The sequence below is a fragment of the Aspergillus ibericus genome (assembly GCF_003184845.1).
Source record: "Aspergillus ibericus CBS 121593 unplaced genomic scaffold BO80scaffold_5, whole genome shotgun sequence".
Taxonomy (NCBI): Eukaryota; Fungi; Ascomycota; class Eurotiomycetes; order Eurotiales; family Aspergillaceae; genus Aspergillus; species Aspergillus ibericus.
The window spans coordinates 1-26,311 of record NW_020292103.1 but is presented as its reverse complement, the minus strand read 5'-3'; the positions used below and the strand labels follow the sequence as shown (position 1 = coordinate 26,311).

Genomic DNA, 26,311 nt, shown 5'->3' with positions numbered 1-26,311 from the left:
ACATGAATATCGAACGAGGACATCGCAAACTGCTCTAGCAGACCCCATCCCATGTCGACACTGTGACAGAAACAGTAGGCTCGTGTTCACTCCACTTAGCGCTTACACGCGCTGCCATTCCGAGACAACCTTAACGCGCCAGCTGAAGCGAAGCCTTTTCAGTGGCCGCCTTCAACGGCCGCTCGGCACAGGATCGACAACCTGAGACACAGGGTCCTGCTCTCACCAATCTTGGTATGGCCCCCAACTCGACGACCATCAACTCCGACATGGCCCCAAGTTAAGACTATAAAGGACATAAACTAACAAACCAGAAACCTGTCCCCTTCACTACATCATCTACCACCCTACGCATTTCAACTACCACCACCACCTCCACCATGCACCTCCACCACCTCCTCTACGCCCTAGCCGCCCTCCAACCCGTCACAGCAACCTCCCTCATCAACTTCTCCGCCGCAAACGGAGACAACCCATCCACCCTCGGCATCCTCAATCTCGAAGAAGCCCGCGGCGACAAAATCTCCTCCAACACCGCCGACCTCTACGCCAAACTCGGCACCGACCCCAACAGCACCCCCGCCCTCCACTACCACCGCAAAGAGGGCTACATCCGCGCCGAATACCACGCCCTACACGGTCAAACCGCCGAAGATGAAACCTACTACATCGGGTACAAGTTCTCCCTTGGAACTATTGAACAGAGCCTGATGATCTTTCAATTGTACGTCCCCCCCCACTGCCCCCTTCGAAATGCTGCTGATAATGTTATAGCAAAGCCTACGCCGGCAACGACGCCACAGATAACGGGGCCAACATCCCCCTCTCCCTAGAATTCAAATCCGGACAACTCCACCTCCAATACCAAGCCGACTATACCGCCAAGCGGGAGCCACAATGGTCCAAGACTCTCTCCACGGGGACTGTCTACTCGGTCGGGATTGTGATTCATACGGGGAAGCCCGGTTGGGTGGAGTTCTATTTTGATGGTGAGAAGCAGACGTTTTCGACGTCAAGGTCGACCAGGCTGGAGGCGAATACCTGGACGGGACAGACGGAACCGAAGTTTGGGGCGTATCGAGGGGAAGAGGTGGAGATTGATACGTATGTTTATGATGTGCAGATTGGGACGGAGTTGAGTGATATTGTGGTGGCGGCGGGGTTGGGGGGGAGTGGTGGGTCTTCGAGTTCGTGTGAATGGGAGGGACATTGTGCTGGTATGTATATTTTTTTCATTGATGGATGAAGTCAATGCTAACCAGGGTATAGGTGCTTCGTGCTCGACATTGAATGATTGTTCAGGTGATCTGGTTTGTAAGAGTGGAGTCTGTGCGTCTCCTTGATGGGATCAGCTGCTGGGCATCGGCATGGAGGATCAACAACCAGAAAATTAGGACATCTCTCAACTCGATAAGATTATATAGTTATTCCCACCCCAACATTTCCATAACCCTACCCCACGCTGCCCCTACCACCCCCCTCTCCGGCATCCCCCTCGAACAAAACTCCGTCCACTCCCACACTCTAAACGCCTCCAGCGCACCGTTTACCTCCCTCCACTCCTCGCGCGGCGGATACGGTGACTTATCAAACACTAGTCTCATAGCATACCTGGCTGCATTCCACTTGCTGTCTGCATACATAACATCATGCTGTGTGATAAATGCCCCCTTCTCTAATCTCACAGTATAGGTCTTTGAGCGAAAAGCCTCGTCGGTGAGTAAAGCTTCGTTGATTTTGGTATATTGCGGGATGTGAGAATTTGGAATTAGACATTTGGTGAGGGTTAGGGTTATGGGGAAGTGGGCGAGTAGGTCTGTTTTGCTGCCGCTGGTATTGTTATTTGTGAAGGTGGAGGGTGGTTGGGGCAGGGACCAATCGAATCGGGCCATGATCCAGGTTTGGGTTTCGTAGCGGCAAATAAGCTAGCATAAGGTTAGTTGATTAACAGGGAGTCATGAACAGGAAGGGATGATTACATCACCGGTCCCATCGGGGTGAAATTTAATCTCGTTTCTCTGAAACGGGTCCCAGAACCAGGGTTCTTCGGTTAGGATGGAGAGTGATTCGGTCATTGGGGGGTGACTCCGATGGGAGGAATAAATATTATGAAGGAACAAGTGGCTCCATGAATTCTTGTTACTCTTATACCCTGTGTGTTTACAATTCAGGTTTAATGGGGGTACTGGGGCTGTGAAATCAACAAGGCTGAGGCTAGCGTGGCTACTTTTAGTTCTCGGGGCGCAGACATCTGCCCCAGAGAGATTCGCATGATCACAAAGCATCATTTTAACGTAGGACCATCCATTTAGCTGAAAACAAGGGGGGGTGGTCTTGAAAGGCGGGAGCATGTGTTCGTGCCGGGACAGAAAGACCCAAGCAATCATTAGGACAAGCGTATCTTCCATTGTTCCAATCTCGCCTATGTTGGACTGAGGCCCGGGAAAATATTCCGACGTCTATATAAACATCACCCCCATCGTCCATCTCTCTTCCGCTCTAACTCTCTGCCTTTACCTCTATATGGGATAAAGTCACTAAGCAGTGCATGCTCAGGGCGATGCCCTCAACCTCCAAGCGAACATTGGACTCACGGGGAAGAACGCCTGGGGTGGACCCCTGTGGTTTGCGGATGGGGATCCCAATGGGAATGGAGCGGTGAGACTCAAGGGACATGGTTTTCATGCGCCGGTGCAGGTGACGCTAACTTTTGTTGCTTCTGAGAACTGAGAGATGTTACTCACCAAGATACTTCTTTGTTTTGATGTGACTGTTGAGTCTTGGATGATGTTGGATTTGCTGGGGTAACTGGGGGCATGTTAGGTACGGAGTGTTGGACTCTGTTGTCAGATGATCGGTTCCTTCAATTCAGGCAATTGATCAGTCTGCACATGGAATGTTTGGAAGAATATGCTAGCAATTCGTACTTATCTAGGCTAACTACTTCAGTTACATCACTCCTTGATCAAACATACCCTTCCAAGGAAAGATGCACACCATCACGATATGCCACAAACCCACCATCTGTGGGATGAACCTAGCACCAACCACCTCCATCTCCAGCCACACAGCCATCCAAGGCACTGGATGAAACGACCCTTGAACAATGAATCCCTATGCGTTATGCAGTTCCTACGTGCACTATCCATTACCCCTGCAGAGAATATGCGGTCTACCAATTCCATCCATATGGCCGCTTTCTGTGAGAAAAAAAAAGGAGAAAGAATCCGAATAGTGGAGCCGGGTCATGGCAACCCCACTACGCATCCACCCACTGCCTGACAGCCCGTGGCAAACAAAAAGACAAAAAATGGAGCTGCGGGGAATCGAACCCCGGACCTCTCCCATGCTAAGGGAATATTATACCACTAAACCACAGCCCCATTTGATGAGCTGCTGCCTTGATTCTGACACTATGAGCCTGGCGAATGGCATAGCTCTTGACTTGGGACTGCGCTTGTCGGCGGTGGAATCTCTGGCTTGTATGGCTTGTTATTTCTTGTGGAGAGGTCTGATGGAGGTTATTAGTAGGTGGTATGCTTCTAGTGAGTAACATAACTACCCTTTTCTCGATAATGTGTATATTTCTCTAGCTGTACCGTGAATTGTTGGAACTGAGGATAAAGTCCACTACAATATTTATATCCGACACGTTTACACACAACATCACCAAATTATACTTATTAAACAGCTATCAACCAACTTTTGCTATCTCCAGATTTATACGCGAAAGAACCCAACAATCTGAGTACTGACAAGACAGAACTGACTCGAAAGCATCCATCCCATTCCCTTCCCCCCCAAACCTGCACCCACCACTTCATCACGACAAGTCCACCACCGGCCCCGTATAAACATGCCTCGCCCGCACCGCATAATACAGCACCGCCAAAATGATCACGCCCATCGTCCCCACAACACTATAATTCATATTCTCCACCGTCACCGGTAACTCCGTAGGCCAATAACTAAAGAAGATGACAATGACGATATAAATCACCGCATAGGCGTTGATCAAGATACCCCAGATCCCGGGAACCCGGAAGGGACCCCACATGAGTTTGGCGCCGGGGACATTGACCACGGAGTCGTCGCTGTCGTTGTGATTGGAGATGGCGCCGGTGCAGCGACGCCAGAGGAGGAGTCCGGCGACGATTAGGTAGGAGGAGTAAAGACCGGAGACGGCCATGGAGACGACGTCGTTGAGGGCGACGCTGGAGCCGATGTTGATTAGGCCGAGGAGGCAGCAGATCGTCATGGTGAGGAGGATGGAGTAGGTGGGGAGGAAGGTGCGGTTGGAGACCTGATTGATTATGTTAGTGTTGGCGATGAGGAGGGGGAGGGGGGGGACGAACATGGCTCCAGATGCGCCAGCCAGGGACACCGCGATCACGGGCAAAAGACCAGAATTGACGAGATGTCGCGGTTAACATGGCCAGGGCGGCGCAGATACCCACGATGACGAGGATGGAGGAGAGACCCAGTGCGCCGGAGGTGGAGCCGGTGGCTTGTTGAAAGATTTCCATGAAGGGGTAGCCGGTGGGGGATTTCAGGGCGGCGTCAACGCTGCCCATGCAGAAGAGGGTGGCGATCAGCATGGTGAAACCGAGGGTGCCGTTGATGGCGACACTGAGTAGAATAGCCCAGGGGATGACTACCGTGGCGTGGTTTACTTCCTCAGCCATCTATGACAGTTAGATGCAGGTTATGTGGAACGGGCAGATGACTTACGTGCACAGCAGCATCACCACCAGCAAAGGCAAACACACAACCAGTCATCCCGACAAAGAACGACAGACCATCGGTGTACAGGTTTCCGCCGTTGGTGAATTCCGTAAAGACTTCCCTGGTCGACTTGTGGTCGGACATGTAGGTCATGGGGATGAGCACGCCAAAGTATCCCAGGATGTGAATCATAAGGATGAGGGTTTCCAGACGAGGCAGGAACTTTCCTCCGATGATGTTAACTCCGAGCGCAACCAGCACGACGGCCCACATCAGAAGAGTACCCTGGTATGGCAGCGCGTTGTAGGCATTGCGGCCTAGGATTATCGCGCCTTGGATTTCCGTGCCGGCCATGTAGGACGATGATGCGAACGCAGCTTGCCATCCGATCACCGTCAACCATCCTATGGTCCGTCAGTAAGTAATGCTGTCCGACAGCAGTTCCGTACTGTACCTGTGATATAACTCAAAAACTTCATATATCTGGGAGGCGCAAGCATGGCACACCAGTGATATTGACCTCCGGAGGTCGGCGCCCTGACAGGTCAGCGTTGCCATGAGAGTCGTGCATTCGACTTACATGGACGCCATCTCCGACAGCAGCACAAAGCAACAGGCCGTTCCCGTCCACGCAAAAATAAAGGAGTATACCGCACCCGCCGATCCACCACTGTTATTCCGTCAGCTCAGCTCAGGTATTGGATCGTGGACGAGAAGACCGACTTTTCGAGAGGAATGGTAAAGGTACTATTCCAGTTAGCTGCAATTCACCCAACAGTCACAGTGTCCTTACGATAAAATACCCTCCCAAGTGCCGAGAATCGTGCAACTGAGACCGATGATCGAGAGAATACCAAAGTTACGCTGCAAGACCACAATCAACACATTAGTCCAGCCTCAAAAAAAGGGATCAATCGCAGCACCAAAACAGGGATCACGGCATACCTTCAAAACAGGCTTCTTGCCCAACCGAGCCAAAGCAGCATTATCGCGAGCATCATGCGAATCAATCTCCGAGATCTCATGATTGACCAAACTGGCCCGATTCTTCAATTCGTAGGACGCCATAACGAGGGGTAGAATTGCAGAACCACGACCGGCGTGAGAACAAGCAAAAAAAGTGCAGGCAGACGGAGGGTCCAGGAAACCGACCGTCTAATATAACGCAACGGAGCAAACCGACCACCACTGCAACATGCCCGTTGGAGATGCAGCAGCAGAAATTAAAAGCCGTTACTCGAGGTACCCGGACAGCATTCTAACGCCACTTACCGTGGTTAGTGTTGCTTGTTCGCAATTAGCCAGGTCGGGGGCGTCCCTGCAGGCGCGGTCAGCGGTATCTCTCCGGAGGGGGTTATATGCGCCCAGGGGTAAAATGAACAATGACCCTGAACAATAGCGACTGCTGAGGGGTGCACGAGGTAAGCTTTGGAAGGCGGGTCGGGCCAGCCATGCTGGTACTACGGAGCACCTCGTTCGCAATGAATGGTAAGACTTGCGAGCCGGGAGAGACAGTCGAGACGATAGGGCCGGTGGGCAGTGGGCCGACCCCGGCCCTAACCACGCAGCTATCGGACTAGTGATGCCGCTAGAGAACACACGGCTGGTCTCCGGCCCATGCGGCGTAGACACCTTGCATGGGCCAACCGCTTGATTGCATCTGACTGGTGGGTCGCGCACTTGTCACTCCCGTTCCCCTCTCGATAACTACCACCAGTCTACCACTAGTGCTCCATAAGGACTGAGTGCTGGCCTCCGCGACCGTATTATCCCCGAGCCACGAGCAAAGAACCAGCTCAGTTCGTGCCAGCACCGGAAGAGTTCACCTCGACTCCGGATGCTGACCGACCGCCGAAATTAGAAACCGATCGCCGTATCACACAAAACCCCAAGCCCGGAGTTGATTCGCCTAACAACGTACTGGAACGATCGAAGGATCTAGTGCTGATGGGGACCACTATCGCGTGCATGGCACCAGAGTCCAGACAGATAGGAGGATAAGAGAGATTAGACTCCTCCCGTTGCGGAGACCACCGAACGGACCGTGGCAAGCTTATTAATATCAGGAATTATTATCACCATGGGGACTGGACTGCTCTAGATCGAGATAATACCCCGAGCGTCCAGATAGGACGGAACAAAGGAAACATAAATTAACTAATTGTCCGGGATATCGGGGCGCCGTCGTCTCACCGTCGGCGCAGTGGGCAATCAAGCAATCCACCAACCGTCTCATCTCATCCCCTGCGACTAAGAGCATCCAGTCCTGAACCCTTAGCCGAAGTCTATCCCTCCCAGTTGGACCCCGCCCAAGCAAATGACGGCCGAATGCCAATGGAACCAGGATTCGGATCCCAGCCTGGCCATGCGATTTACCCTCTCGGCCAGGAGGGGAAGGAACCTAATGGGTGTGTGAGTGCGCCCACGAACAGGCTGGTCGGCCGGATCTCCTTGGACTTCCGGTCGATAGGGAATTGGAGGTAGTAGTAGCAGTAGGCCCTGCATCAATCGATCGATTATTACCTTACTCCGTAGGTATCTACTACGTCCTATTTACTCGAGATCGTGCCCGTCCAGACAGACCCTGTCTGTCTTCGATCCGCCCCCCCCCCTCTCTTCCAGCGGACCGGCCATCTCATTATCCTGCGTGACATGATTCCCGCCGGGGATCAGCGTCAGCAATCTGGTTGTTGCCCTTCATGGGGCGGTTCACAGGCGATACGAAAGATCCGGCCGTCAATGTCACGACCTGGTTTCTCCTCGTGACGGCCGCGCTGAGTGTCATGTTTCGGCTCGGGACGAAGTATGGCTCGTTTCGCACGTTCACGAATGATGATTATTTGATTGTGGTGTCGTTGGTGTGTATCATTCTTATTTTTCTATTATTGCCTTTAATTAGACTATGGACTGGGAAAGCTAATGACTGAGATGGACATAGGTATTCTGCATCGGACAATCCCTCGCGGTGTCGATGGCTGTCGCAAATGGCTATGGATATCACTATTCTACGCTGTCGCCGGAGCGCTTCGATAATATGATGAAGGTATGCACCATACTGGTCCGATTCACTGTCATCGCCGTTGATGCTCACCGAGATCTCCGATCGCATCAGTCGCAATACGCCGCCTCGCTGCTCTACCCGCTCAGTCTCTACTTCTCCAAGATCTCACTCTCGTGCTTCATCCGCAACCTGACCCCAAAGGCCAAAGACCACTTGGTCGCATATGTGGTACAAATCTCCGTGACTATCCTGGCGCTGGTCTCGCTCGTCGGGACTGCCTTTCAATGCAGCCTCCCCAATGCCTGGGACTATTATGCGGGGAAGTGCATGAACCTGGTACGACTGCCCCAATGGAACTGTATGCTACCCACCGGATTAACAGAACCAGGCCGCATGGCACTACTTCAAGGGGGTCACGAACATCATCACCGACGCCATGATCGTCCTGCAAGCGCTGTACCTGATCGCGCGCATCCAAACCACCCGGAAACGCAAGCTCATGTTTGCCATGATCTTTCTCTCGCGAGTCCTGTCCGTTCATTCACCTCCCCCCTCTCCGATATTCCCCCCCTCCAACTAACCACCTCACCAGAGTAATCCTCATCAGCATCGCCGAACTCATCCTCGTATCCCAAAACACCGACAACAGCGACCCCTCCTACAGCACCTGGGGCATCACCATCAGCATCGAAACCATCCAATGCCTCAGCATCGTGACCGCCTGCTGGGCGCAACTGAAACCCTTCCTGAACATGCTCAAATCCAACGGCCTGCGGATCCAAGGTGTGGATTACCGATCGACGAACAACCAGACGAAATGGTCGACGACGCGGTCGGGAAATCGGACGGAGAGTAAATACACGCGCAGCGGCGAGCACGAGTTGATGGGGATGGGGGCGGGTCAGGGGAATGTCACGACGGTGTCGGCGGCGCGGTTGTCGGATGAGGATAGTCAGTCCAGTCAGACGGGCATCATACGGGAGATCCGGACGTGGGTCGTCAGTGAGGAGGTGGAGACGGAGGAGACGTGATCGCTTTCCACTCTTTTCTATATTCATTTCTTATTTTCTCGTGTATTTGGTCAGCGGGGAGGGGTTACTTAATTTCTCTGTGCATAATTTGTGGCATGTCTGTATGTACATTATTATTTTCTTTGGTCCGAGATGATGAATGCACGACCCTCGTGGGGATCCGATACCGGCCGCCAGAGCAGCCGGCCCTAAGCACTAAAAGACACCGTCAGCTGCAGCGACCAAGGGGCGGGAAGAGTCAACATCAACACAGTCTAGATAGAATAGGGGTTGCCCTGATAGACCAGCATCAGAATGGACTAACCGTCTAAAGTGGCCGCGATCCAGCCTCGCCAACCGTGCACTACCCATTAACTGACGTGGCCCGCATGGACCTTCTGCTAGTCCAACCGAGGGCCGGGCGGACTTGAAGGGACAGGGGAATCACCCGCAGTAGTCGAAACAAAGCATTGTTGGGAGATGAGCATCCGGACAGCATGGGGATGCTCTGCGCTTGAGGACTGAGAGGTATCTATCTAAATATTAGATCGATATTAGCGATCGTATGTAGGTAGGTCCTTTTGCTGCACCCTGCGGATGATCGATTCTGCCCCGAGGCAAACCGGCAGGCAGCAGCGACAGCCCGCACCAGTGTGGCTTGCAGGTGACCTCGTGCGTGGGATGGACCACCGGCCACCCTCTGGGCCACAGCCCCCTACGGAAGGTCAATTGGGTTTGCCTCAGACGGTGGATGGTCGGAGACATGCTGACCCGGGTTGCACGTTCCAGTCGTGAGGTAGATCCTACCGAGAAGTCGATCGATTAGTCCCCCGGGGGGAAACAAGGGGCTGTGCAACTCTGCAGGACACTTATCTTCCGATTATGGAGCCTCGTTCTAGAAGACGGCTGATCGCAAATTGCGACGACGGTGCGAGATCCTTAGCAGATGGGTTGAGAATCGGGAGGGGTAGAAAAAGCAATGTTATGCCAACGCAGACCCGTCAACCTTGTCCTCCTGGGCCTGGCTGCGACCGCGCGTGCAGACGGTTCGAGAGAGGCAGCTGGGCAGTAGCTCAGGCAGTGCACTGCACTGGACAACCGATGGATAATATCAGCATTGATCGTGACGAAGGTCCGGAAGCTAGTGTAGGCGCACCCACTCTTCCCTAGGAAGCGTGAGTCGATCATCCATTCCCCTCCCCAGAATCACGACCCGCTCATCTTGCTAGAAGACTGACCATGATCTGATACCACTGAATCTCCCTCTGGACAAAGAGCCGCAATCGCAAGAATTGATGGGTTCGGATCAGGACGGAAAGTGCGCTCATTGGGCCTGAGCCAAGGGGCACGCCATGATGGGCCGCCCCGGCCATGGCTCTCGCAGCCTGCCCGATGATACATGAGGTGGTAGTACAGGCACAACCGGCTGGGTCCATGAAAGCGGACAGAACCACAGGTCTTACAGCACCAGGAAGAAGCTTTACTGATGAATGACTTCTTCAACCACGGAGGGGGTGGTAAGTTGTTGTCTTCCGGAGGTTAGTGTGGAGGAGCTACGATTGGACGAGGCGCCAGCACCAGCCTCGAGCTGTACCCAACCATGATGTCCTAGACCAGATGACTAACCTGGAGGCAAATTGCCGTCTTCCAGCTCAGTACCTGTGACTCTTCGAGACAGTCCTAGGCGGTGGAGGTGGTGCTAGACAGCGATTTATGCCACCCCCTCTTCCCCATCCTTCATCCCAGTGGCCCTTCCCAAGCAACCTTTATGCCATTCTGCACCTGGCAGCATTACTGTGACTGGATACCCAGTCCATAACCCTTCTTGGAAGCCTCCCAACCCCGGATTGCCATCTTCCGGAGCTGGTCTGGTCGGTACGTCATCGGAGGGAGGGCGGCGGAGCAGGACGTGAGCACATCCACGTCCCAGCTCTTTCTTCAGCATCCAGGATGGAGGCATCTTCGCCCTGGGGTCCCCCGGGAAGTGGTGAGTACCGAATCATTTGTTCCCGTCCGTGAAAGTTCGTCACGACTGAGTGCGGTCCATTCCATAGACAGTTCGAGCGATGCCGAGAAGCCCTCACGAACCCGCAGCTGGCATCGTGCCGTGAAGCGAATGTTTTCCCTTTTCGTGCCGCGAAAGATCCAAGAACGTCGGTGGATACTTAGGATTGAGAAGACCGAGGGTCGGGACAAAACCTTGGAGCTCAAGGTTCCATGGACGCAGGCTGGGCAACCCATGGACAGCCGCGCCCTCAGGGCAGACGGCCATCAAGAGCCCGACCACACGATAGACGAATGCGATGAACCAACTCCCCAAGTCGGGTTAAAGAACCCGAACGTCCCTGAAGACCTTCAGACCCACGAAGATCCGGCCCGAACCAACCCTGCTGTTCCTACCCCCGGAACTGGCGGTCGCGTCGCCCTTTGCCTTGCCCCGGGCAGCACCACCGGTTCTGAGTCACTGGCGATAATCACTCCGGCCAGTACACGACCCGATGAGCTCGACACCAAGCAAACCACCCCTCCCGAGCAGCCGGCAGCGTTCTCGCAGGGTAGCGACGAGGAGCGATCGCAGCGCTCGTCGGTCAAAAGCATCTCCCTGGAGGACCTCTCCCCCGTCTCCACCAACAGCGAGTGGTACATCAAGCCGGTGTTCGTGGTCGCCAACAACAACCGTCATAAGGAGCCGGCATTGATGGCACTGGACACACAAGCATCAGCGAACCTGATGGATCTCGTGCTGTGCAAGGAACTGGGCATGAGCCCCGAACCTTGCAGCCAGGATCTCCTCCCTCTGCAGACTGAGTCGGGCAATGAGATCCGGATCGCGCCGCATGGTCGGGTTCGACGGGTAGCCTGGCACTTCGCGGGCAGCGGCAGGACTTATGTCTCCGACTTCCTCGTCGTTGATCTTCGAGATTATAATGCCATCCTGGGGAAGCGAGACATCCGCCGGCTGAAGATTCTCGCCCCGGGCCCCGGTCTGGGGGGCCACGCCAGATAAGAAGGTGAGAAAGAGGTGATGGTGAGGCTACGCTGGCGAAGGACTACATCGGTTTATATCAATAGGGTTGGGATTTGTGTGAAAGAGGACAGGGCAGTTGCGATGCGTGAAACCGGTACTTTGGGCAGGTGCTGCCCAGCTGCCCGGCCAATGGACAGCCGTGCGACCGGGTATCCTCCCGATGCCTGGTGTCCACCTCATTCATTGTACATGTCACGTCCGATGGAGGTGCATCGGAGGGTGATTTGCGGCGTTGTGCGTTCGGAATGTTTGAGATTTGGGGGCTGCAGTGCGATCTTGGGCGAGCATGGGTCGGCGTTTTGATTAAGCGACATAATTACTAGCAAGTAGATAGCTTGTGTGTGACACGAACCATTATGCATGAATTCAATTGAATGAACTGGTCATTGGTAAAATCCTGCATCTGCTGGCCATCAACATCTGTCCCGGTCGCTTATCCCCGCGATGCCCGTCACTCCTTCCATGCAGCCGGCCGCATCAGCACCAATGACTGACTCATGGATTCCCAGGCAAACCCGGTGTGTGTATGCCCAACCTGCACACCTGGCCGATGGTTGGTGATTGAAGCCATACCGCTGCAGGATCTCCGCTGCTGGTTCAACGGAGGGTGTCTAGCCTTGCGAAGCGGAGAACTGTTCATTGAGGATGGAGGGGGCCGTCGCACATCCTCGTCCTCCTCGGAGTTGTCCGTGGATAGGCGACGATGCGGCTCTTGGGTCACCCTCGATGATGTCTGGTCTATATCAACGTGGCAGATTTCTCCGGGGGAAGGCATCCCCAGACAGCTCCCACTGGCGTTTCCGGAAGGGCAAGGACCGAGTCAGACAGCAAGTACACCCCCCCTCCCCCCAAGCGACGCGATGGTATGTATATACCTGATGCAGGGTTCCCACCCACCCTGAACTCATTCATTTGCCGGACGCCACTGAAAACCACCCTCATAGACCGGACCCAGTTATGTTGACATCTGTTGCCTCGGGCCCGGGGAGAACACCGTCGACCTGAAGGCGGTTGTTACCCAGGAACTGGACGTCAACATTCTCACACGCAGCGGGTTTCAGGTGCTGCCGGGGCTGGAAGTCCAGCGCCAGGAAGTCGCCCAAACATTCTACGATTCGGCTGGGGTTCCATACGCGGTGCGCGATATGGCCCTGCTTTACATTTGGAAAAAGGGCGAAGCCAAAATCCAGAAACACGACTTTTATGTTTCGACTGAGGAGGCGCCAGGTTCGCACCACCAATGCCATGTGATTCTGGGGACTCAATGCATCGTGGGCCGCGTCCGCGATGACAAGGGCCTCCGGATTGCGGTGACTCAGCTCAAACCGCAGAATCCCAGTGAGTCATGGATGATGTCCCACCCAGCACTGTATATTATGACTAACTACTGGATAGGTGAAAAGGCCAGTCAGGAACAAAGGAAGCGGGACAAAGAAATCGCGTTGGCCAAGAAGGAACAGGAGAGACGCGACCGGGAGAAGCAGCAGGCGGCTCAGAAGAAATAGAAAGGATATGATACTGTACGGCGTGGGAGGAGGACGATGTCTGTATTTAGGTAGTTGAGCTCATGATGACTACTCTCTGAAACCTGAATTCACCCTGTCGCTTTGTGAGGTCACCGGCTGAACCATGAATGGGGCGAAGTTGGCCCTTCCGACAGCGATAACCCCGGGGGTGCTCGCATGGGGGTGGCTGCCCTGGAGGATGATCTATCACCACCTTCGCCGCCCATGTACGACGCCCCGCGACCCGTGAGGTGGCACTTGCAGGATTAGCCGCCACCTGGCGGAGGACGTTGTCCAATCGATGAGCCAGCTGATGTACACCCGGTGATTGCTATACAGTCAGCATTTCTCACCGCTGGGCAAAAGCAAACCGCCGGTGACAGGGAGACTTTGGCATCATTGAGACGAGCAGATCACGAGGAGGGCGCAAGCCAGTGGGGGTCAGGCGGGTAAAAGAAAGCATGGGAATCCTCCACGAGAAGAGATCTGCGACCGACCAACAAGGAGCTTGGGTGATACCGGGCTTTTATACTCCGGAAGGAGGAGACAGGGAAGGAAATACTTGCAGGGTTAAGAAGCAAGGCTCTTACTCGCAGATGATCTCATCCGGTCAGAAAACACGACTTACGGAGTAGCACTAGTGAAGGACTAGGGTCAGGCCCAGTCGTAAGATGGGATGCTGCGGCCTAGGGTTGGTTGGGGGGTGGCTGACCGGCGTTAGGACTGCCCGGTACTTTCCCGCAGCCCCGCGTGCGCCGGCCCTCTCTCCCTTCCTTCGACTCGGCGACGTATGGAAGGTTGATAATACTAATGGTCTGGGTGCCCAGGCCTTGAGCGCTTCCCCTCTTCTCACCATCCATATGGCTCCTAGTACGGCCTCAGCGGAACATACCTTAATCTTCCCAACTTGCGCCCGGCAGAACTTGCTATGCCTTGGAATCACTCGAGTGAGTGCGGCTCTAACCGTCGCCCTGCTCGGCAGTCACCGCGAACCGCCAGTTGACCGGCCTTCAGGACCTCGAACGACGGCCCCTCGCGAGCGTCGAAGATGGAGGAACAATGGGAAACCCCTCCAGAGGGCTACAGGCAATATTCCCAGTCAACGCCCAGATGAAGATATAAAACGCCACGTAAGTGCCCCCAGTCCCTTCGGATCCGGACGGCGACCTGGCTAACAGTTGCGACCCAGTTGCCCCGGCGCATTCTGAAGGACGGTCGACCCATCTTCGCCATCGTAATGGACCCTCGGAGCCACAAGCCGCGAGATAAACCTGCAATTCCATCGGAACCTGCAAACATCGAGGTTCATTGTTTGACGCCTCAGAAGGAGCCGGTTGGAAAAGTGAGGGGATCGCCAGGACTCCGCCATGGATTCCAGCACACGGAAGAGCGTGAAATACTCACCGATTCCGTTCATACCATGCTGCACCCTGACGCTGCATATGACAAGTTCTATAGCGTGACGTTTTTGAAGCCAGATAATAGCCCGCTGTTACGATGTATGACAGTGGATTTTGAAACAGACGTCTGTGCTATGCACTATGAGGTCTGGGAGGAGCTGAAGCTCCCCATCGAGCGATATGAAGGACCACCAATTTCAATTGTTGACCACAAAAAGCAGATGGTACCGCTGGGAAAAGCACAGGCAACATGGTCAAGGCCTGACGAGGATAAACTGTACTCGGCCGAATTTTATGTGGTGCGAGGCCTCGAGTTTGATGCCTGTCTGGGAATCTCCACCGTTCGGAAACTGGGCCTTTACCGCAGGGATCCCGCTCTTGCCTCTCGCCTCCGTGCCGCAGATCAAGCAAATGTAAATCATTCACATGCCTCATAGGGGATGAGGAGGGAACTCATGGGTCTAATTTTAAGAAGGAAACATCACTGGCTAGGTGTTTTGGGCGCGTGTGTGGATAGTCCATCAACTTTAAAAGCGTTTTCCAAACAAGATCACATCGATCGGATTTTGATCCCGCATCTGGGTTGTACGCAGAATAGGCCCTGAATCATTCGGCTGAATACATTTATTATATATGCGGTGCGTAGTGTACATATATTTTCTCAACACAATACATGAACAGGGATTTCTAACCTCCTTCCTCCAGGCAGAGCGGACAGTCAAATTAGAGAAGAGATTGCTAGCTAGATGCAGGACCACCCATTCCCTGCATGTCATTATGTGCTTGACAGCGGAGTATGCGCTGGCTAGGCTGCATTGCTGCCCTATGTGCTGGTAAAATGTATTCGACTGGACTAGTAGAGGCCCAACAGTATGCTTCCATTGCCACCCAGTAAAAAATGTCCAAGTAATACATGTGGGGTTGATATGGAGACTTCTAAAGCATCAAAGAATATTCCACACCTTGTTCTCCGGGTCACATCGAAGATGTTGTCGCACGCGACCGTCGTAGATGTCACCAGAGGGGTCAGTAGTGCCATTCACCATTCAAATGTAAGCATAGCTTCTCGTGCCATCCCAGTCCGGCTCGGAGCATATTTAGGACAGCATGGTTCGCTTGGAGTGACTATTCGGATCGTAGAAGGCAATGCGGAAGCCTTGGAGCTGACATGTGAAGGCAGCTGACGCACCCCTCAGTATAAGCAATCCATGACTCGACAAGCCGATCATATGCACGGGCTTTCCTCAGCTGGCCAGGAAGTCATCCTGAGTGGGCATTCAAGGCTTTTGAACATCGTGGAAATGGAGGGGTGGTTCACAGCCACAATGAGGCCTGGAGCCTCATGCGGAGACCGTCCCGAGGAAGTCGAGGCCCTGCAAGGCGAATTGTATAATAGATTGCTAATGGGATTGCTTTCCTGCCCAAATTACAGCGCTGAGGTATACCAGTTTTAAATATATTGGCCAAAAGAATACGTCGAGAACCATGTCGACCATGAACCTCCGCCCCGTCGAAGGATACGATAAGCTCGCAACGTTTATCGCTTCGGATCCCGGATTGGCCTTTTTTCGACGTTTCACCAAGTTAAATATTAAAAGTCTTCTGTACTATCAAGCGGAGATTGCGAATCTTGAGGACGATCTCGACTTTATCATCCAGAATGACAAGGATTCGCCAGACGATGAAAAACAGAACTATCCCTTCTCGGTACGAGAGTTGAAAGATTCCATGAGACGAGCAAAAGAGGAGCATCCGACGCAGTGGCTGAAGATCCTAGAAGTCCGTGAATTGCTGGACAAATATAGTCAGTTAGGCTTTCCTGTGTCTATCAGCTATGCTCATTCACAACTTTACATCTCCCTGGCATCTATGACCTATAACCTCCCACCCCTCCCCTGCTTTCTCTTCACAAATACTAGCCCGTTCTAGCCATAACCCAAGCACCCCAAGCAAAGGCATCAGCTCACACCAACAGACACCGCCCTTATCCAACAACGGGACCTCATCCGCCTCAGTGCACCAGATAAATGCGACCTCGCCGTGCTACGAGACTGGCTCGACCGACCCGAATGCGGGAATATGTTTTTCGAGACAGCTGCCGAGATGAATGTGTACCATCCCCGAAACGAAGACGACATGCTTGCGCTGTTCAGTAGACACGAGGGGATCGATGGCCTGACTCGGTGGATATTCAACCGAGTGGTCCCATGGTTCCACGAGCGCTGGGGGCGGAAATATCTGGTGCGTCAGTATGCATCCTTTCAATCGCTGGTATCTAACTATCACAGAAACAAAGCGACGAGACAGCCAGCTGGCAATATAGCGATCAAAAGATCAAGGTGTCCACCTACATATTTAGTGTCCTCATCGCGGCGGTTCTACCTGCATCGTCCATGATTGTGCTATACTTTATCAAGGACACCGCGGTCAGAATGATTACCATTATGGTATATAACATTGTCTTTTCGCTGGCATTCGGGTTCATGGTTAAGGCTCGACGAGGTGAAATATTTGCGGCGGCAACTGCGTGAGTTTAGTCTATATTTCTTTTCTTCATATTTCTTTTTTTTCTTGCTTTCGATCCTTTTCTTTGAGTCGGGTTATTGCTTTTGACCTCACCCCCACAAGACTGACTCTTTTAGGTTTGCTGCGGTGAATGTGGCTTTGATTTCTAATTCGGGAAACTGTCAATGCTGACTGACAGATCGATCGATTGATTATGATCTTACCATAGATTGCAGTCTCTTGCGAGGCTCCAGGGATGCCGGCGGCCAACTAGGCCACGCTACGAATATATACTACGAAGCTATGGCAATCATGATTCGAATTTATATTACTCAGTTCTCATCATATCATAAAGCATCACATAAGGTCCCCAAACATAATTATTTACTCAGCCAACATGTCCGCAGCACCCCACGCTAAGAACCGCTCCATCCATCTATTGCACAGCCAGAACCCCTCTGTACCTCATCTTTCCAGCTTCCAACGTCTTCATCGCATCCTTCACACCATCTAGGCTCATCGGATACTTCATCAAAACCGGCTTCACCCCATGCAAGGCAGCAAAGTCAAGCATATCCCGATGCACCTGTCTCGCCGCGACGACCGACCCTTGCACGCGCAATCCATTCCCCAAGAGAGCCATATACGGGAACTTGAAATCCTCATTGTCCACCGACAACGGAGAAATCACCGCCCCAGGCGCCAGCACATTGACGTAGAGCTTCCAATCGGGCTGACTACTCGTACTGACGATTAGATTATCCAGCGGCTTGCCGATCTTAAGCTCCTTCACACCCTTAGTGGCATAGAACTCGCGCGCACCCAGCTTTAACGCCTCCTCGCGCTTATTATCGCTGCCCGAGAAGACCACCACATCGCAGCCCATCTTGGCAGCAAATTGAATGGCCAGATGTCCCAGTCCACCGATCCCCACGATGCCCACCCGGGACGTCGGCTTGACCCCCGAGACATGCAAGGCATTGAACACCGTCGATCCTCCACACATCAACGGAGCTGAGTCCTCATTGCTGATGCCCTCGGGGATCTTGAACAGGAACGGCTCGCGCCAGACCGCATGCGTGGCGAACGAACCCTGGTCCGGCGTCGCGCTACCATACATCTTGCGTTCCGGACACATGGTCTCCCAGCCCGTGAGACAGTGGGAGCATCGACCGCAGCAGCCGGTTTGATATCCCCAGCCGACGCGATCGCCCTTCTTCAGGTCCTGGACTTCTGGACCGATTTCCTCGATGACGCCGGCGCCTTCGTGGCCCAGGGCCATGTCGGCGTGTTGGTAGTGGACATCTGTGAAACAGACGCCGGAGTGGGTGAGTCGGACGAGGACTTCATCGCGCGTGAGGTCATCGCGGTGGGTGGTGGCTTCGGTGATGGATCCGTCCTTGGATCCTTTGAAGACGGTGAAATCGTATCCCATGGTGATTAAACTGATCGATATTAATCAATTGATTATATAACCCGATTAGAAATGGAAATCACTTTCGATAGTGAGGAAACTACATTTTTTTTCAAGGTTCTCAACCCCAATTTTATCACAACTGGGATTTGCATGATGTCACCAGCCCATCATGTTGTGGAGAGTCGATTCGCCGCATCGGGCAATCGTGCCTCGATGATATCAACAGGTGGATACCACTCCGGTGCCGTCCGGCTGTCGGCGGCGATTGATCAGCATTCTTTGTGCAGCTCTTCGCCTCTTATGTTAGAGTTGGGATCGGTGTTTATCATAAGCCTCCTTTGGGCATAGAGTTTCATGTTCCGAGGTCGATTGGTGGCTGAAGGTTACTTTGTATGCCGTCATGACCCGTCTAGACGCTCGGGATGTTTATTAAACAATATGCCTCGGGACACTTATCGTCCTGGCTAGACCTATTTGTTTCTTGATACTCACCAGGTGGATGCTTGTTTACGAGATGCGGGGAGGCGGAACAAAGACGGTTCCCGCATACGGACACGAGATGAAGAGTTGAACCTCTGGGTTTCCTATTCGGGATGAACCCTAACTAGAACTCTTCCCTATCATCCAATTTCTAAGCAATTCATCATTTCAAACTATCCAACCCTTATTCTACCACCTCTCCCAAATCTAGACCTCACAGCTACCCTGAATAAGCCACACTCGCATCATAGATAGGAGGTTTACGCGCGGCATCAAGAATAAGAATCCACATCGCCATCAAACGCCGCGGTCGCATCTTTCCCAACTACAGCCTAAAGCATTGTCCGCTCACAGGGAAGTTCCTCTACGAACTGTAAAACATCTGGTAGAATATCAACATTAATCACGCAGTCACTCTCCTTCACTCGCTTCATATACTCGTCTAGCGGGCTGGGGTACAACTGTAGAGCGGGATGACGATGATCGTTTGACCAGTCAGCGTGTTTGTGTCATTCACGCGCTGTGATCATGTTCATGTTGGCAATGCGGACTCTCTTTTAGACATCCATGGGCTGATATTGGGCTTGATAGATGGGGTTTCAGGCACATGTCCTGACTGGGATGTATAGAAAATGTCCTTCTCTATCTCTGGATAATTCCTGATGAGAGATGAGGCATGTCTAGCTACACAATCTGGCCGAAAATATCTCATGCTTGATACAATTGACAGGGAAAACACATATACTCGAAAGCGCTTCCAGTTGCAGCACTTATTATGGTTTCCTCACGTTCGTGAACAATATAGTGATGCAAGTTCTACCTCGTTACTTCTTATCAACAACCAAGTTCAGATACAAGGCTGCTCGAGCACTGCCTTCATCTTGTCATGGAGGCTTCCTCCCTTGCAGATGACGATATGGTAGAGGATGCAGGTTGGAGATGGCGTATGCTACATTCCTTCATTTAATGGAATATAGAGTCTATTCACCTTTCTTATTCGGAAAATTCCCTAGCAATGAGGCAATTGTATCATCGCTGAGTAGTATGTCCTCCTTTATTCCGATATCCAATATCCATATTCCTGTAAACATCCGAACAACATGCTAGCCAAGCAGGTCTCTTATAGCTGCGCCACTCCGTTCGTGCCACATTGCTGCGTTTTATAGCATTAGCTTCATAACATATGTCGTTGGCCAATCAACGCGGGTGCTACGATCCAAGGTATCAGCCAATCAGCATACTGCAACTAGCGCTGATCAAGAGCATCAACATCATGGTGAGGGGTAGCAATGTCCGGCTATTAATAGTGCTGGCTGGATATTAATAGCCTAGAATCCCTGCGATACTTACGCGCTGCAGGAGCAAGTTCACAAGATCGAAAGTCATTGGCCAGAATGTTGGCGCGTTTTGAGATGCGCCAGCCTTACGAACGGTGCGTTCCGCGGGTGCTGTCTGGACCATCAGCTGGCGAGTTTGTGAGTCTTTGACGCAGTTGGGAAATCCATCCACAATCGCCGCTGGGTTTTAATTGGTAATTTTATGTCCCACAGCATAGCTTGTACTGTCTGTTGATTCTGACTCGCCAAGTCTAAGCGCCCTGGACAACTTGTCGATACACACTCGGGGTTTCATCGACCGACACCGGGGCCCATCGTCGTCAATTGAGAAGTCCTACCAACACATATAAAGCCAACCCGTTTGTCCGTAGATCTATATTCTACAATTCTCTCTTCATCTCGTCTGTACTCTACATTTCTCACTCAATTCGAAATCATCTATCTTCTTCTATATATCATCTATACCCATATTTCCAGTCAATACTCCTCATCCATCCACATCATGCATCGCCGCGTGTATACATACGTCCTGGCACCAAGATGGGACTTTCGTCCTGATGGCCCCATTGCCCTCGGCAACATCATCGTCGATCCATTCAGACCCCACCGTGTCTTAACCAAGCCCGACCCGGCCATCCCACCACCCGAGATCGAAACAGTAGTCGAAACCGAATGGGAGATGCATCAAGAAAGAGAACTCGGCATGAAGACAAGCATCTGGACCCACTTCCTCGAGGCCATGGGTGTCGACCTCGGCCTGGAGAGCACCAAGTCCCTCAGCGCAGAGTACAATGTCGAGTCCTTGACAACGAGCTACTTCAAGGAGGAGCCCTCCGCGGAAGAAATCGCCAGACGGACCCAGGACCCGATGTTGCGGGAGATGATGCGCCTCGATAGCCCGTTCTCCAAGCCAGTTTACATGGTCACGGGCATCAAGATCGCGAAGGGGTTCCGTGCATCTGAAGGCCACTCTCGGTCTAGAGAAGCAAATGGTGGAGCTTCGGCTGGCACTGCGGGTACCGTTGTTGGCGATGTCACCATTGGGACGAACAACAAGGTCTTCGTCAAGGAGTCGGATAAGCGTCAGGCCAAGAGTGAGAATGACATCGTGTTCGCTTACCAGCTGATGAAGATTGTGCCGAAGGGATGGAAGCACAAAGTCTTCGATTTCCAGGACTTCTACCCGAAGGCTGCCGTGTTGCTGGACGAAGCGGAGGTCCAGAACGGTGTGGATGTGTCTTTTGCCACGGCGGCGGATTTCGCCGAGTGCAAGCACATGAAGGTCAATTTCAGCATGGCTGAGGTTATTGATAGCCATGGCACGGTCCAATGTATTGCTGTCCGAGGATAGTGCCGGGGTGTGGAGACTGGGTGGCTGATGTTTTATTCCTGCTTGCGTACTTGCCGCTTCAGCACTCTGATTCTTGATAATGATCCTGTATTGCTCTGAGTTATGTCACTGTATCGGTGTTTCATTTGATTCTATCTCTTTTGTTGTTGTTAGTTGCAAGTAAATTTCAGGTCGCTATCTCTCGAGAACATCTGACGTACATGGTACCCTTTGTGGTTGCCTAACGAATAAGCAGTGCTCTTAAGTTCCGACGCATTATCGAACCAGAATAGGTCAACAAATACTTGACCCCCAGCTACCTTAGCTTCTAGTTCCGAGGATTCAGCCTAACTTGATGATCTAACCCCTTACTCAGGGAAATGTCTTGAAAGCCAGACCTGAAACTATAGATTCAAACATTGCCAAAAAAGACTAGTGCTCGTGAATGTAAGGTTTGAGGGAATTAGTAATTATGGGGAATGGTTGATCTGCCTGAACCTATATGATTACTGCCAGCATGTCTTTCACATGTAACATCAAGATGGAAGAGGGTAGTGAGCTCAGCCTCGCGCGAAAAATCAATTTTCATCTATTGATAGGCAGTCTAGGTTTAGGAATATCGGACGAGTCGGCGATTCGTAGTCATATTCTCATGGGCAGAGTATTGTCAACCAAGCAGCGACATTCGGGAAACAGGGGGCGGTCTCATGTCTTCGAAGCGCCTAAACTTCAGGCTAATCTCATTGGAACACGGTCAACGTGGTTTATGCACCTGGTGCTCCACTTCGAAACATCTTATCGCGGCGTGACGCCGGAGGTGATCCACATTCGCAAGGCTGGTAAACTATCGAAGAGCACTACACATGAGACGGCTTGAGTCACTGAAATCACCTATTATCCAGCCATAGAGGAGGTGCGAGCGTCCGAGGATGACCACTCGTACTTTCCTAAAATATCCACGAATGTATAGATTCCTTGCAGCCAAGCTGTGGAGCCATCTAAGCGCCAGGGGGACTTAGTTGGCAACACGTTCCGCCCACATGCACCTGTGGACCTCAAAATAGAATCGGCGCTTATCCAACATCTCGGAACAGCGAAGAACAGGTCGTTGATCATGGAGATGTTGGGATGATTTCGAAAACTTATCATGTTGCCTGCTCCCTTGAAATGGGTTCAGCACTCCTTCCGTTGGACCAAAAATTACACCCTTCGCGAGATGAAGCCACCATGTCCCTCGATGTGAACCTCCTGATCGCTATGTCTCATCAATTGCCGTTCGCTATATGGTGCTTAATTCTATGCAATGCACTCTTTCTTATAACTTCGACCTTTATGGTCCTGACCTTACAAATTTTGTTGTTCCTAGCGTCCGATGGTTATCGTGGTCGAGTGGACCATGAACCGATTGTATGTATCCCTTAGTAGTTACGTGCCCTGTGATGACTGACCAGAATGATGTGTCAATTTTCAGAACTACGACAGTTCCCCAGCAACTCCCAGCCTCTTCAAGGCATCACTACAGATAATATCACTATCATCTTGTGCAATTTATATCTTGCAGTTGGTAGTAAACGGCATTGTCGCATATCCCTTTCTTGAGCCACTTTTGCATTTCAATAAGAAAAAGAGGGTCGATTTTAGCGGACTCCTACTTGAGGATAGTAACCACCTGTCCAAGGCAGCGGATGCAGATGTCGATGTGCCTGAGACACACACCGAAGAGAGCCAACGTGATAATGAAGACACTCAAGTCACGGAAACACCGCCAACGAACAGCAACTCACAGGATGAAGTGCCGCCGGCTGTTGACACTGGCAGCCCCTCGGCACCAGTCTCAGACACAGGAAGCAAATCACCAATCCTGCCCGATGAGCTGCAACCATCAGATTTATATGCTGAGGTGAAGTGGAGGTTTCCGCCCGGTGATATCATGCGCCTTGCGAGCATAATTTTTGCACTCGGAGAAGACCCTACACCAGAACACATTCTGAACGCAACAGAGACCACAGTTGAGTCCCTCTTTGCGGAAGGCACGTTGGACGAAACCCATGTCGAATTAGCTTGGGGCTTTATTTTCCGCGACCGAAAGATTAGAAAATTCTCTATTTTTCACGCAGCATGGGAGCATCATTCTGATATCATACTCACACTTAATAAATTAGGTCGGTTTGACGCATCTGAATCCGATGAGGCGCTCTGGGGCGCGGTTTCTAGGAGTGAAGAGTGGCTTGTTGAGAAATGGCTGTGCCGGGTATCAGGACTCTGGTTGGGTGATTTGACATATACGCCACTGCATCTCGCAGTACAAAGAGGTAACATGCATATCATGGACATGCTTCTTCGCCATGCTGCCCGCCCGGGAGGTCATCTTACGCGGATTTCGGACAGTCTCCTTCGAATGGCCATTGAGCACCGGAATTTAGATATTGCAGATATGCTGATGGATTGGGGAGCAAAACCCTCTTCCGTCTTCCTGGATGAAGCCGTGATAGCCGGCCATGCAGGGATTGTGGAGGCATGGTTGAAAGAGGGGGCCACGGTGAAAGATACAGTGTGCGGACCGATGCTGCAGACCGCTTGCGTGAATGGTCATCTGGAAGTCGTGCAGCTTCTCCTTGACTATGGCCACGACATCAATCAGAAGTCTTCTTCTTCGACACTAGGTGGGAACACTCCTCTGATGGCAGCGGTCATCGGCAATCATCCATCCGTAGTAGAGTTTTTGCTCTCTAGAGGAGCATCACTCGATGGAACGTCGCTTTTTGGGAATGCCCTCCAGACGGCCGCGTTCTGGAACTATTTGGATGTGGCGAGGATCTTGCTTGAGAATGGGTTCGATGTCAACGCAGGAGTTTCATCTCTACCTACACCCCAGTATTTAGCCTTGCGGAGAGGTAACCGGGACATGGTCACACTTCTTTTGAACAAGAGGCCCAGGAAGCGTGGAACTGCTATGGTCGGGTGCTAGGATGGGGCAGAGTCGGAGCATTCTATGCTGCATTGAGGTAGACAGAAATGCCGAATAGAAATTCAAGGTATTACAGGAATTCGTGTGACTCGAATCCTTGTTCTCCATCTTGGACAAAGCCATTCCACGAATGAGCAACGCAGTTGCGGCACTGAAATATACTTAAAGTGGGCGACTACGAAGATAGAAACCGTATCAAAGACGCTAAAAGGCCAAGACGTCGGGCACCAGATTAGGACTAGGCGGGTCTTATCGAAGATCATATATATGGATTGTGCTCCAGGCAGTACTCCTATAGATAGACACTTCTTTCTGTCAATCACTGTCCTGATTGCGCTTATTCATAAACCTACAGCTGGCAATCATATACCATGATACCTTCCGGGAACCCTGCGAGCCCTGATTCGCGGATAGTTTTCTTCTTCGATATCGATAATTGTGTAAGTCGCTACACTTCTCAACCTCCATGGACTAACAATCCCCATCAACCAGCTCTATTCCCGAGGTACCACCCTTCCCATATCCAAACCTACATCTACTAAAAGCATCTAGCCTGCAACGTCCAAGAAGAAATGACAAAGCTCATCCGTCCGTCTCACCATCTCCCATTCACCCAACCCACTCCATCTAACCCTATTCCACGTCCAGGCCAATTCTTCATCACCCACCTATCCCTTACCCCCAGCGAAGCCCGCATCCTACACCAAAAATACCACCGCGAGTACGGCTTCACCATCGACGGTCTCTCGCGCCACCACAACATCACTCCCCTCGTATTCAACCAAGAAGTCGACGACGCCTTACCCCTAGAGAAATTGATTACACCAGATCCACAACTCCGGAAACTCCTTCTAGCTATCGACAAAACCAAAGTCAAGCTCTGGCTTTTCACGAACGCTTATATCACTCATGCGAAGCGGGTTGTGAAGCTCCTCCAGGTGGAGGATCTGTTCGAGGGCATCACGTATTGTGATTATGCTTGCCATCCGTTGGTGGGAAAGCCGAGTAGCGAGATGTATGAGAAGGCGGAGAGGGAGGCGGGGGCGCTGGGGACGGAGGGGTGTTATTTTGTGGGTATGTACCCCTTTCTTTGTGTCCCGTTGCCTTTATTGATCCAGGGGCCGTGTGGGATGCTGATAATCGTAGATGATTCATATCTAAACTGCAAACAAGCCTCCGAGCGAGGCTGGAAAGCCATCCACCTGATCGAACCCATGGCTCATGCACCGCAAACGCCAGCATCACCGTACACGATACAGAACCTTGAAGAGCTGAGGTCGTTATTTCCCAGCTTGTTTAATGCTGCGCTAGGGTAGTCACCCATACATAGAACCCAGGATTACTCAATAGACTCTATCTCCCATTCACTCAAACCCCCGCAGACCGATAAACCTCCAACGGATCAAACCCCCTCCTCTGCTCCAACAACTTCAAAATCGGCTTAAACAACACCCTCCCCTCAAACCCCGCCATCTGTCCCAACCGCTCCGCCTCCATCTGCCGCTCAACCGCCATCTTCATCTCCTCCCAAGTAATCCATTCCCACTTGACGCATTTCTCCGGCTCCATGACCTGCTCCAGTTAACATAACCCTTCCCCAACCCC

At 52.1% G+C, this 26,311-nt stretch overlaps 12 protein-coding genes and 1 non-coding gene across 13 annotated transcripts; 9 read left to right on the top strand and 4 right to left on the bottom strand.

Annotated features, from left to right (window-relative positions):
* The first annotated feature begins 174 nt into the window (after positions 1-174).
* Positions 175-1,384, top strand: BO80DRAFT_202315 (uncharacterized protein). Its single transcript, XM_025714215.1, has 4 exons — positions 175-234; positions 315-724; positions 775-1,217; positions 1,270-1,384. Exons 2-4 carry the CDS (start codon positions 381-383, stop codon positions 1,341-1,343), a joined length of 861 nt encoding a protein of 286 aa, XP_025578836.1. The 5' UTR covers positions 175-234; positions 315-380; the 3' UTR covers positions 1,344-1,384.
* BO80DRAFT_398782 (uncharacterized protein) lies at positions 1,272-2,105 on the bottom strand. The gene is made up of 2 exons (XM_025717441.1): positions 1,980-2,105; positions 1,272-1,925 (listed from the first exon to the last, which is right to left on the bottom strand). The coding sequence occupies exons 1-2, from the start codon at positions 2,073-2,075 to the stop codon at positions 1,425-1,427; spliced, it is 597 nt and encodes a 198-aa protein (XP_025578835.1). The 5' UTR covers positions 2,076-2,105; the 3' UTR covers positions 1,272-1,424.
* A 1,206-nt stretch (positions 2,106-3,311) lies between these two features.
* Positions 3,312-3,383, bottom strand: BO80DRAFT_t42. Its single transcript has one exon. It is a non-coding gene; the product is annotated as a tRNA-Ala (tRNA).
* Positions 3,384-3,782: 399 nt separating this feature from the next.
* On the bottom strand, positions 3,783-6,206 carry BO80DRAFT_421806 (putative GABA permease). Its single transcript, XM_025718692.1, has 8 exons — positions 5,671-6,206; positions 5,519-5,589; positions 5,449-5,472; positions 5,306-5,395; positions 5,180-5,262; positions 4,732-5,129; positions 4,356-4,685; positions 3,783-4,303 (listed from the first exon to the last, which is right to left on the bottom strand). Exons 1-8 carry the CDS (start codon positions 5,791-5,793, stop codon positions 3,824-3,826), a joined length of 1,599 nt encoding a protein of 532 aa, XP_025578834.1. The 5' UTR covers positions 5,794-6,206; the 3' UTR covers positions 3,783-3,823.
* Positions 6,207-6,924: 718 nt separating this feature from the next.
* Positions 6,925-8,757, top strand: BO80DRAFT_461605 (uncharacterized protein; the record flags this gene model as incomplete). Its single annotated transcript, XM_025722454.1, has 5 exons — positions 6,925-7,583; positions 7,664-7,768; positions 7,838-8,062; positions 8,115-8,257; positions 8,319-8,757. The coding sequence occupies exons 1-5, from the start codon at positions 7,425-7,427 to the stop codon at positions 8,755-8,757; spliced, it is 1,071 nt and encodes a 356-aa protein (XP_025578833.1). The 5' UTR covers positions 6,925-7,424.
* Positions 8,758-10,789: 2,032 nt separating this feature from the next.
* Positions 10,790-11,743, top strand: BO80DRAFT_346670 (retropepsin-like aspartic protease; the record flags this gene model as incomplete). Its single annotated transcript, XM_025715380.1, has 1 exon — positions 10,790-11,743. A coding segment is annotated over one exon (954 nt), but the record flags the coding sequence as incomplete, so codon positions are not given.
* A 368-nt stretch (positions 11,744-12,111) lies between these two features.
* Positions 12,112-13,291, top strand: BO80DRAFT_421800 (uncharacterized protein). The gene is made up of 2 exons (XM_025718691.1): positions 12,112-12,627; positions 12,709-13,291. Exons 1-2 carry the CDS (start codon positions 12,262-12,264, stop codon positions 13,267-13,269), a joined length of 927 nt encoding a protein of 308 aa, XP_025578831.1. The 5' UTR covers positions 12,112-12,261; the 3' UTR covers positions 13,270-13,291.
* An 881-nt stretch (positions 13,292-14,172) lies between these two features.
* Positions 14,173-15,331, top strand: BO80DRAFT_373741 (uncharacterized protein). Its single transcript, XM_025716573.1, has 3 exons — positions 14,173-14,216; positions 14,284-14,399; positions 14,459-15,331. The coding sequence occupies exons 1-3, from the start codon at positions 14,198-14,200 to the stop codon at positions 15,104-15,106; spliced, it is 783 nt and encodes a 260-aa protein (XP_025578830.1). The 5' UTR covers positions 14,173-14,197; the 3' UTR covers positions 15,107-15,331.
* Positions 15,332-16,091: 760 nt separating this feature from the next.
* Positions 16,092-17,490, top strand: BO80DRAFT_421798 (uncharacterized protein). Its single transcript, XM_025718690.1, has 4 exons — positions 16,092-16,473; positions 16,645-16,910; positions 16,958-17,196; positions 17,312-17,490. The coding sequence occupies exons 1-4, from the start codon at positions 16,155-16,157 to the stop codon at positions 17,364-17,366; spliced, it is 879 nt and encodes a 292-aa protein (XP_025578829.1). The 5' UTR covers positions 16,092-16,154; the 3' UTR covers positions 17,367-17,490.
* Positions 17,491-17,509: 19 nt separating this feature from the next.
* On the bottom strand, positions 17,510-18,679 carry BO80DRAFT_421797 (NAD(P)-dependent alcohol dehydrogenase). Its single transcript, XM_025718689.1, has one exon. It carries the CDS (start codon positions 18,607-18,609, stop codon positions 17,611-17,613), a length of 999 nt encoding a protein of 332 aa, XP_025578828.1. The 5' UTR covers positions 18,610-18,679; the 3' UTR covers positions 17,510-17,610.
* A 1,839-nt stretch (positions 18,680-20,518) lies between these two features.
* On the top strand, positions 20,519-22,038 carry BO80DRAFT_421796 (uncharacterized protein). The gene has a single exon (XM_025718688.1). It carries the CDS (start codon positions 20,911-20,913, stop codon positions 21,757-21,759), a length of 849 nt encoding a protein of 282 aa, XP_025578827.1. The 5' UTR covers positions 20,519-20,910; the 3' UTR covers positions 21,760-22,038.
* Positions 22,039-22,860: 822 nt separating this feature from the next.
* BO80DRAFT_421795 (ankyrin repeat domain-containing protein) lies at positions 22,861-24,781 on the top strand. The gene is made up of 2 exons (XM_025718687.1): positions 22,861-23,145; positions 23,210-24,781. The coding sequence occupies exons 1-2, from the start codon at positions 22,966-22,968 to the stop codon at positions 24,704-24,706; spliced, it is 1,677 nt and encodes a 558-aa protein (XP_025578826.1). The 5' UTR covers positions 22,861-22,965; the 3' UTR covers positions 24,707-24,781.
* A 233-nt stretch (positions 24,782-25,014) lies between these two features.
* BO80DRAFT_490763 (pyrimidine 5'-nucleotidase) lies at positions 25,015-26,092 on the top strand. The gene is made up of 5 exons (XM_025723655.1): positions 25,015-25,146; positions 25,199-25,211; positions 25,259-25,294; positions 25,355-25,780; positions 25,853-26,092. The coding sequence occupies exons 1-5, from the start codon at positions 25,078-25,080 to the stop codon at positions 26,020-26,022; spliced, it is 714 nt and encodes a 237-aa protein (XP_025578825.1). The 5' UTR covers positions 25,015-25,077; the 3' UTR covers positions 26,023-26,092.
* The last annotated feature ends 219 nt before the right edge of the window (positions 26,093-26,311 follow it).

Bases quoted from the DNA above. Each gene is read 5' to 3' on its own strand.
- BO80DRAFT_421796 (XM_025718688.1), top strand. From the start codon at position 20,911: ATGCATCGCCGCGTGTATACATACGTCCTGGCACCAAGATGGGACTTT.
- BO80DRAFT_421795 (XM_025718687.1), top strand. From the start codon at position 22,966: ATGTCCCTCGATGTGAACCTCCTGATCGCTATGTCTCATCAATTGCCG. The intron at 23,146-23,209 runs GTATGTATCCCT...GTCAATTTTCAG, and splicing joins GAGTGGACCATGAACCGATT to AACTACGACAGTTCCCCAGC.
- BO80DRAFT_202315 (XM_025714215.1), top strand. From the start codon at position 381: ATGCACCTCCACCACCTCCTCTACGCCCTAGCCGCCCTCCAACCCGTC. The intron at 725-774 runs GTACGTCCCCCC...ATAATGTTATAG, and splicing joins AGCCTGATGATCTTTCAATT to CAAAGCCTACGCCGGCAACG. The intron at 1,218-1,269 runs GTATGTATATTT...ACCAGGGTATAG, and splicing joins ATGGGAGGGACATTGTGCTG to GTGCTTCGTGCTCGACATTG.
- BO80DRAFT_373741 (XM_025716573.1), top strand. The intron at 14,400-14,458 runs GTAAGTGCCCCC...GTTGCGACCCAG, and splicing joins ATGAAGATATAAAACGCCAC to TTGCCCCGGCGCATTCTGAA.
- BO80DRAFT_421806 (XM_025718692.1), bottom strand. From the start codon at position 5,793: ATGGCGTCCTACGAATTGAAGAATCGGGCCAGTTTGGTCAATCATGAG. The intron at 5,590-5,670 runs GTATGCCGTGAT...GTGGTCTTGCAG, and splicing joins GCAAGAAGCCTGTTTTGAAG to CGTAACTTTGGTATTCTCTC. The intron at 5,130-5,179 runs GTACAGTACGGA...GACGGACCATAG, and splicing joins GTTTTTGAGTTATATCACAG to GATGGTTGACGGTGATCGGA.
- BO80DRAFT_421798 (XM_025718690.1), top strand. From the start codon at position 16,155: ATGTCGACCATGAACCTCCGCCCCGTCGAAGGATACGATAAGCTCGCA. The intron at 16,911-16,957 runs GTGCGTCAGTAT...TAACTATCACAG, and splicing joins GCTGGGGGCGGAAATATCTG to AAACAAAGCGACGAGACAGC. The intron at 17,197-17,311 runs GTGAGTTTAGTC...TGACTCTTTTAG, and splicing joins ATATTTGCGGCGGCAACTGC to GTTTGCTGCGGTGAATGTGG.
- BO80DRAFT_490763 (XM_025723655.1), top strand. From the start codon at position 25,078: ATGATACCTTCCGGGAACCCTGCGAGCCCTGATTCGCGGATAGTTTTC. The intron at 25,295-25,354 runs GTCCGTCTCACC...TTCCACGTCCAG, and splicing joins AGAAATGACAAAGCTCATCC to GCCAATTCTTCATCACCCAC. The intron at 25,781-25,852 runs GTATGTACCCCT...TGATAATCGTAG, and splicing joins GGAGGGGTGTTATTTTGTGG to ATGATTCATATCTAAACTGC.
- BO80DRAFT_421797 (XM_025718689.1), bottom strand. From the start codon at position 18,609: ATGGGATACGATTTCACCGTCTTCAAAGGATCCAAGGACGGATCCATC.
- BO80DRAFT_398782 (XM_025717441.1), bottom strand. From the start codon at position 2,075: ATGACCGAATCACTCTCCATCCTAACCGAAGAACCCTGGTTCTGGGAC. The intron at 1,926-1,979 runs GTAATCATCCCT...ACCTTATGCTAG, and splicing joins ACCCCGATGGGACCGGTGAT to CTTATTTGCCGCTACGAAAC.
- BO80DRAFT_421800 (XM_025718691.1), top strand. From the start codon at position 12,262: ATGGATTCCCAGGCAAACCCGGTGTGTGTATGCCCAACCTGCACACCT. The intron at 12,628-12,708 runs GTATGTATATAC...CCACCCTCATAG, and splicing joins TCCCCCCAAGCGACGCGATG to ACCGGACCCAGTTATGTTGA.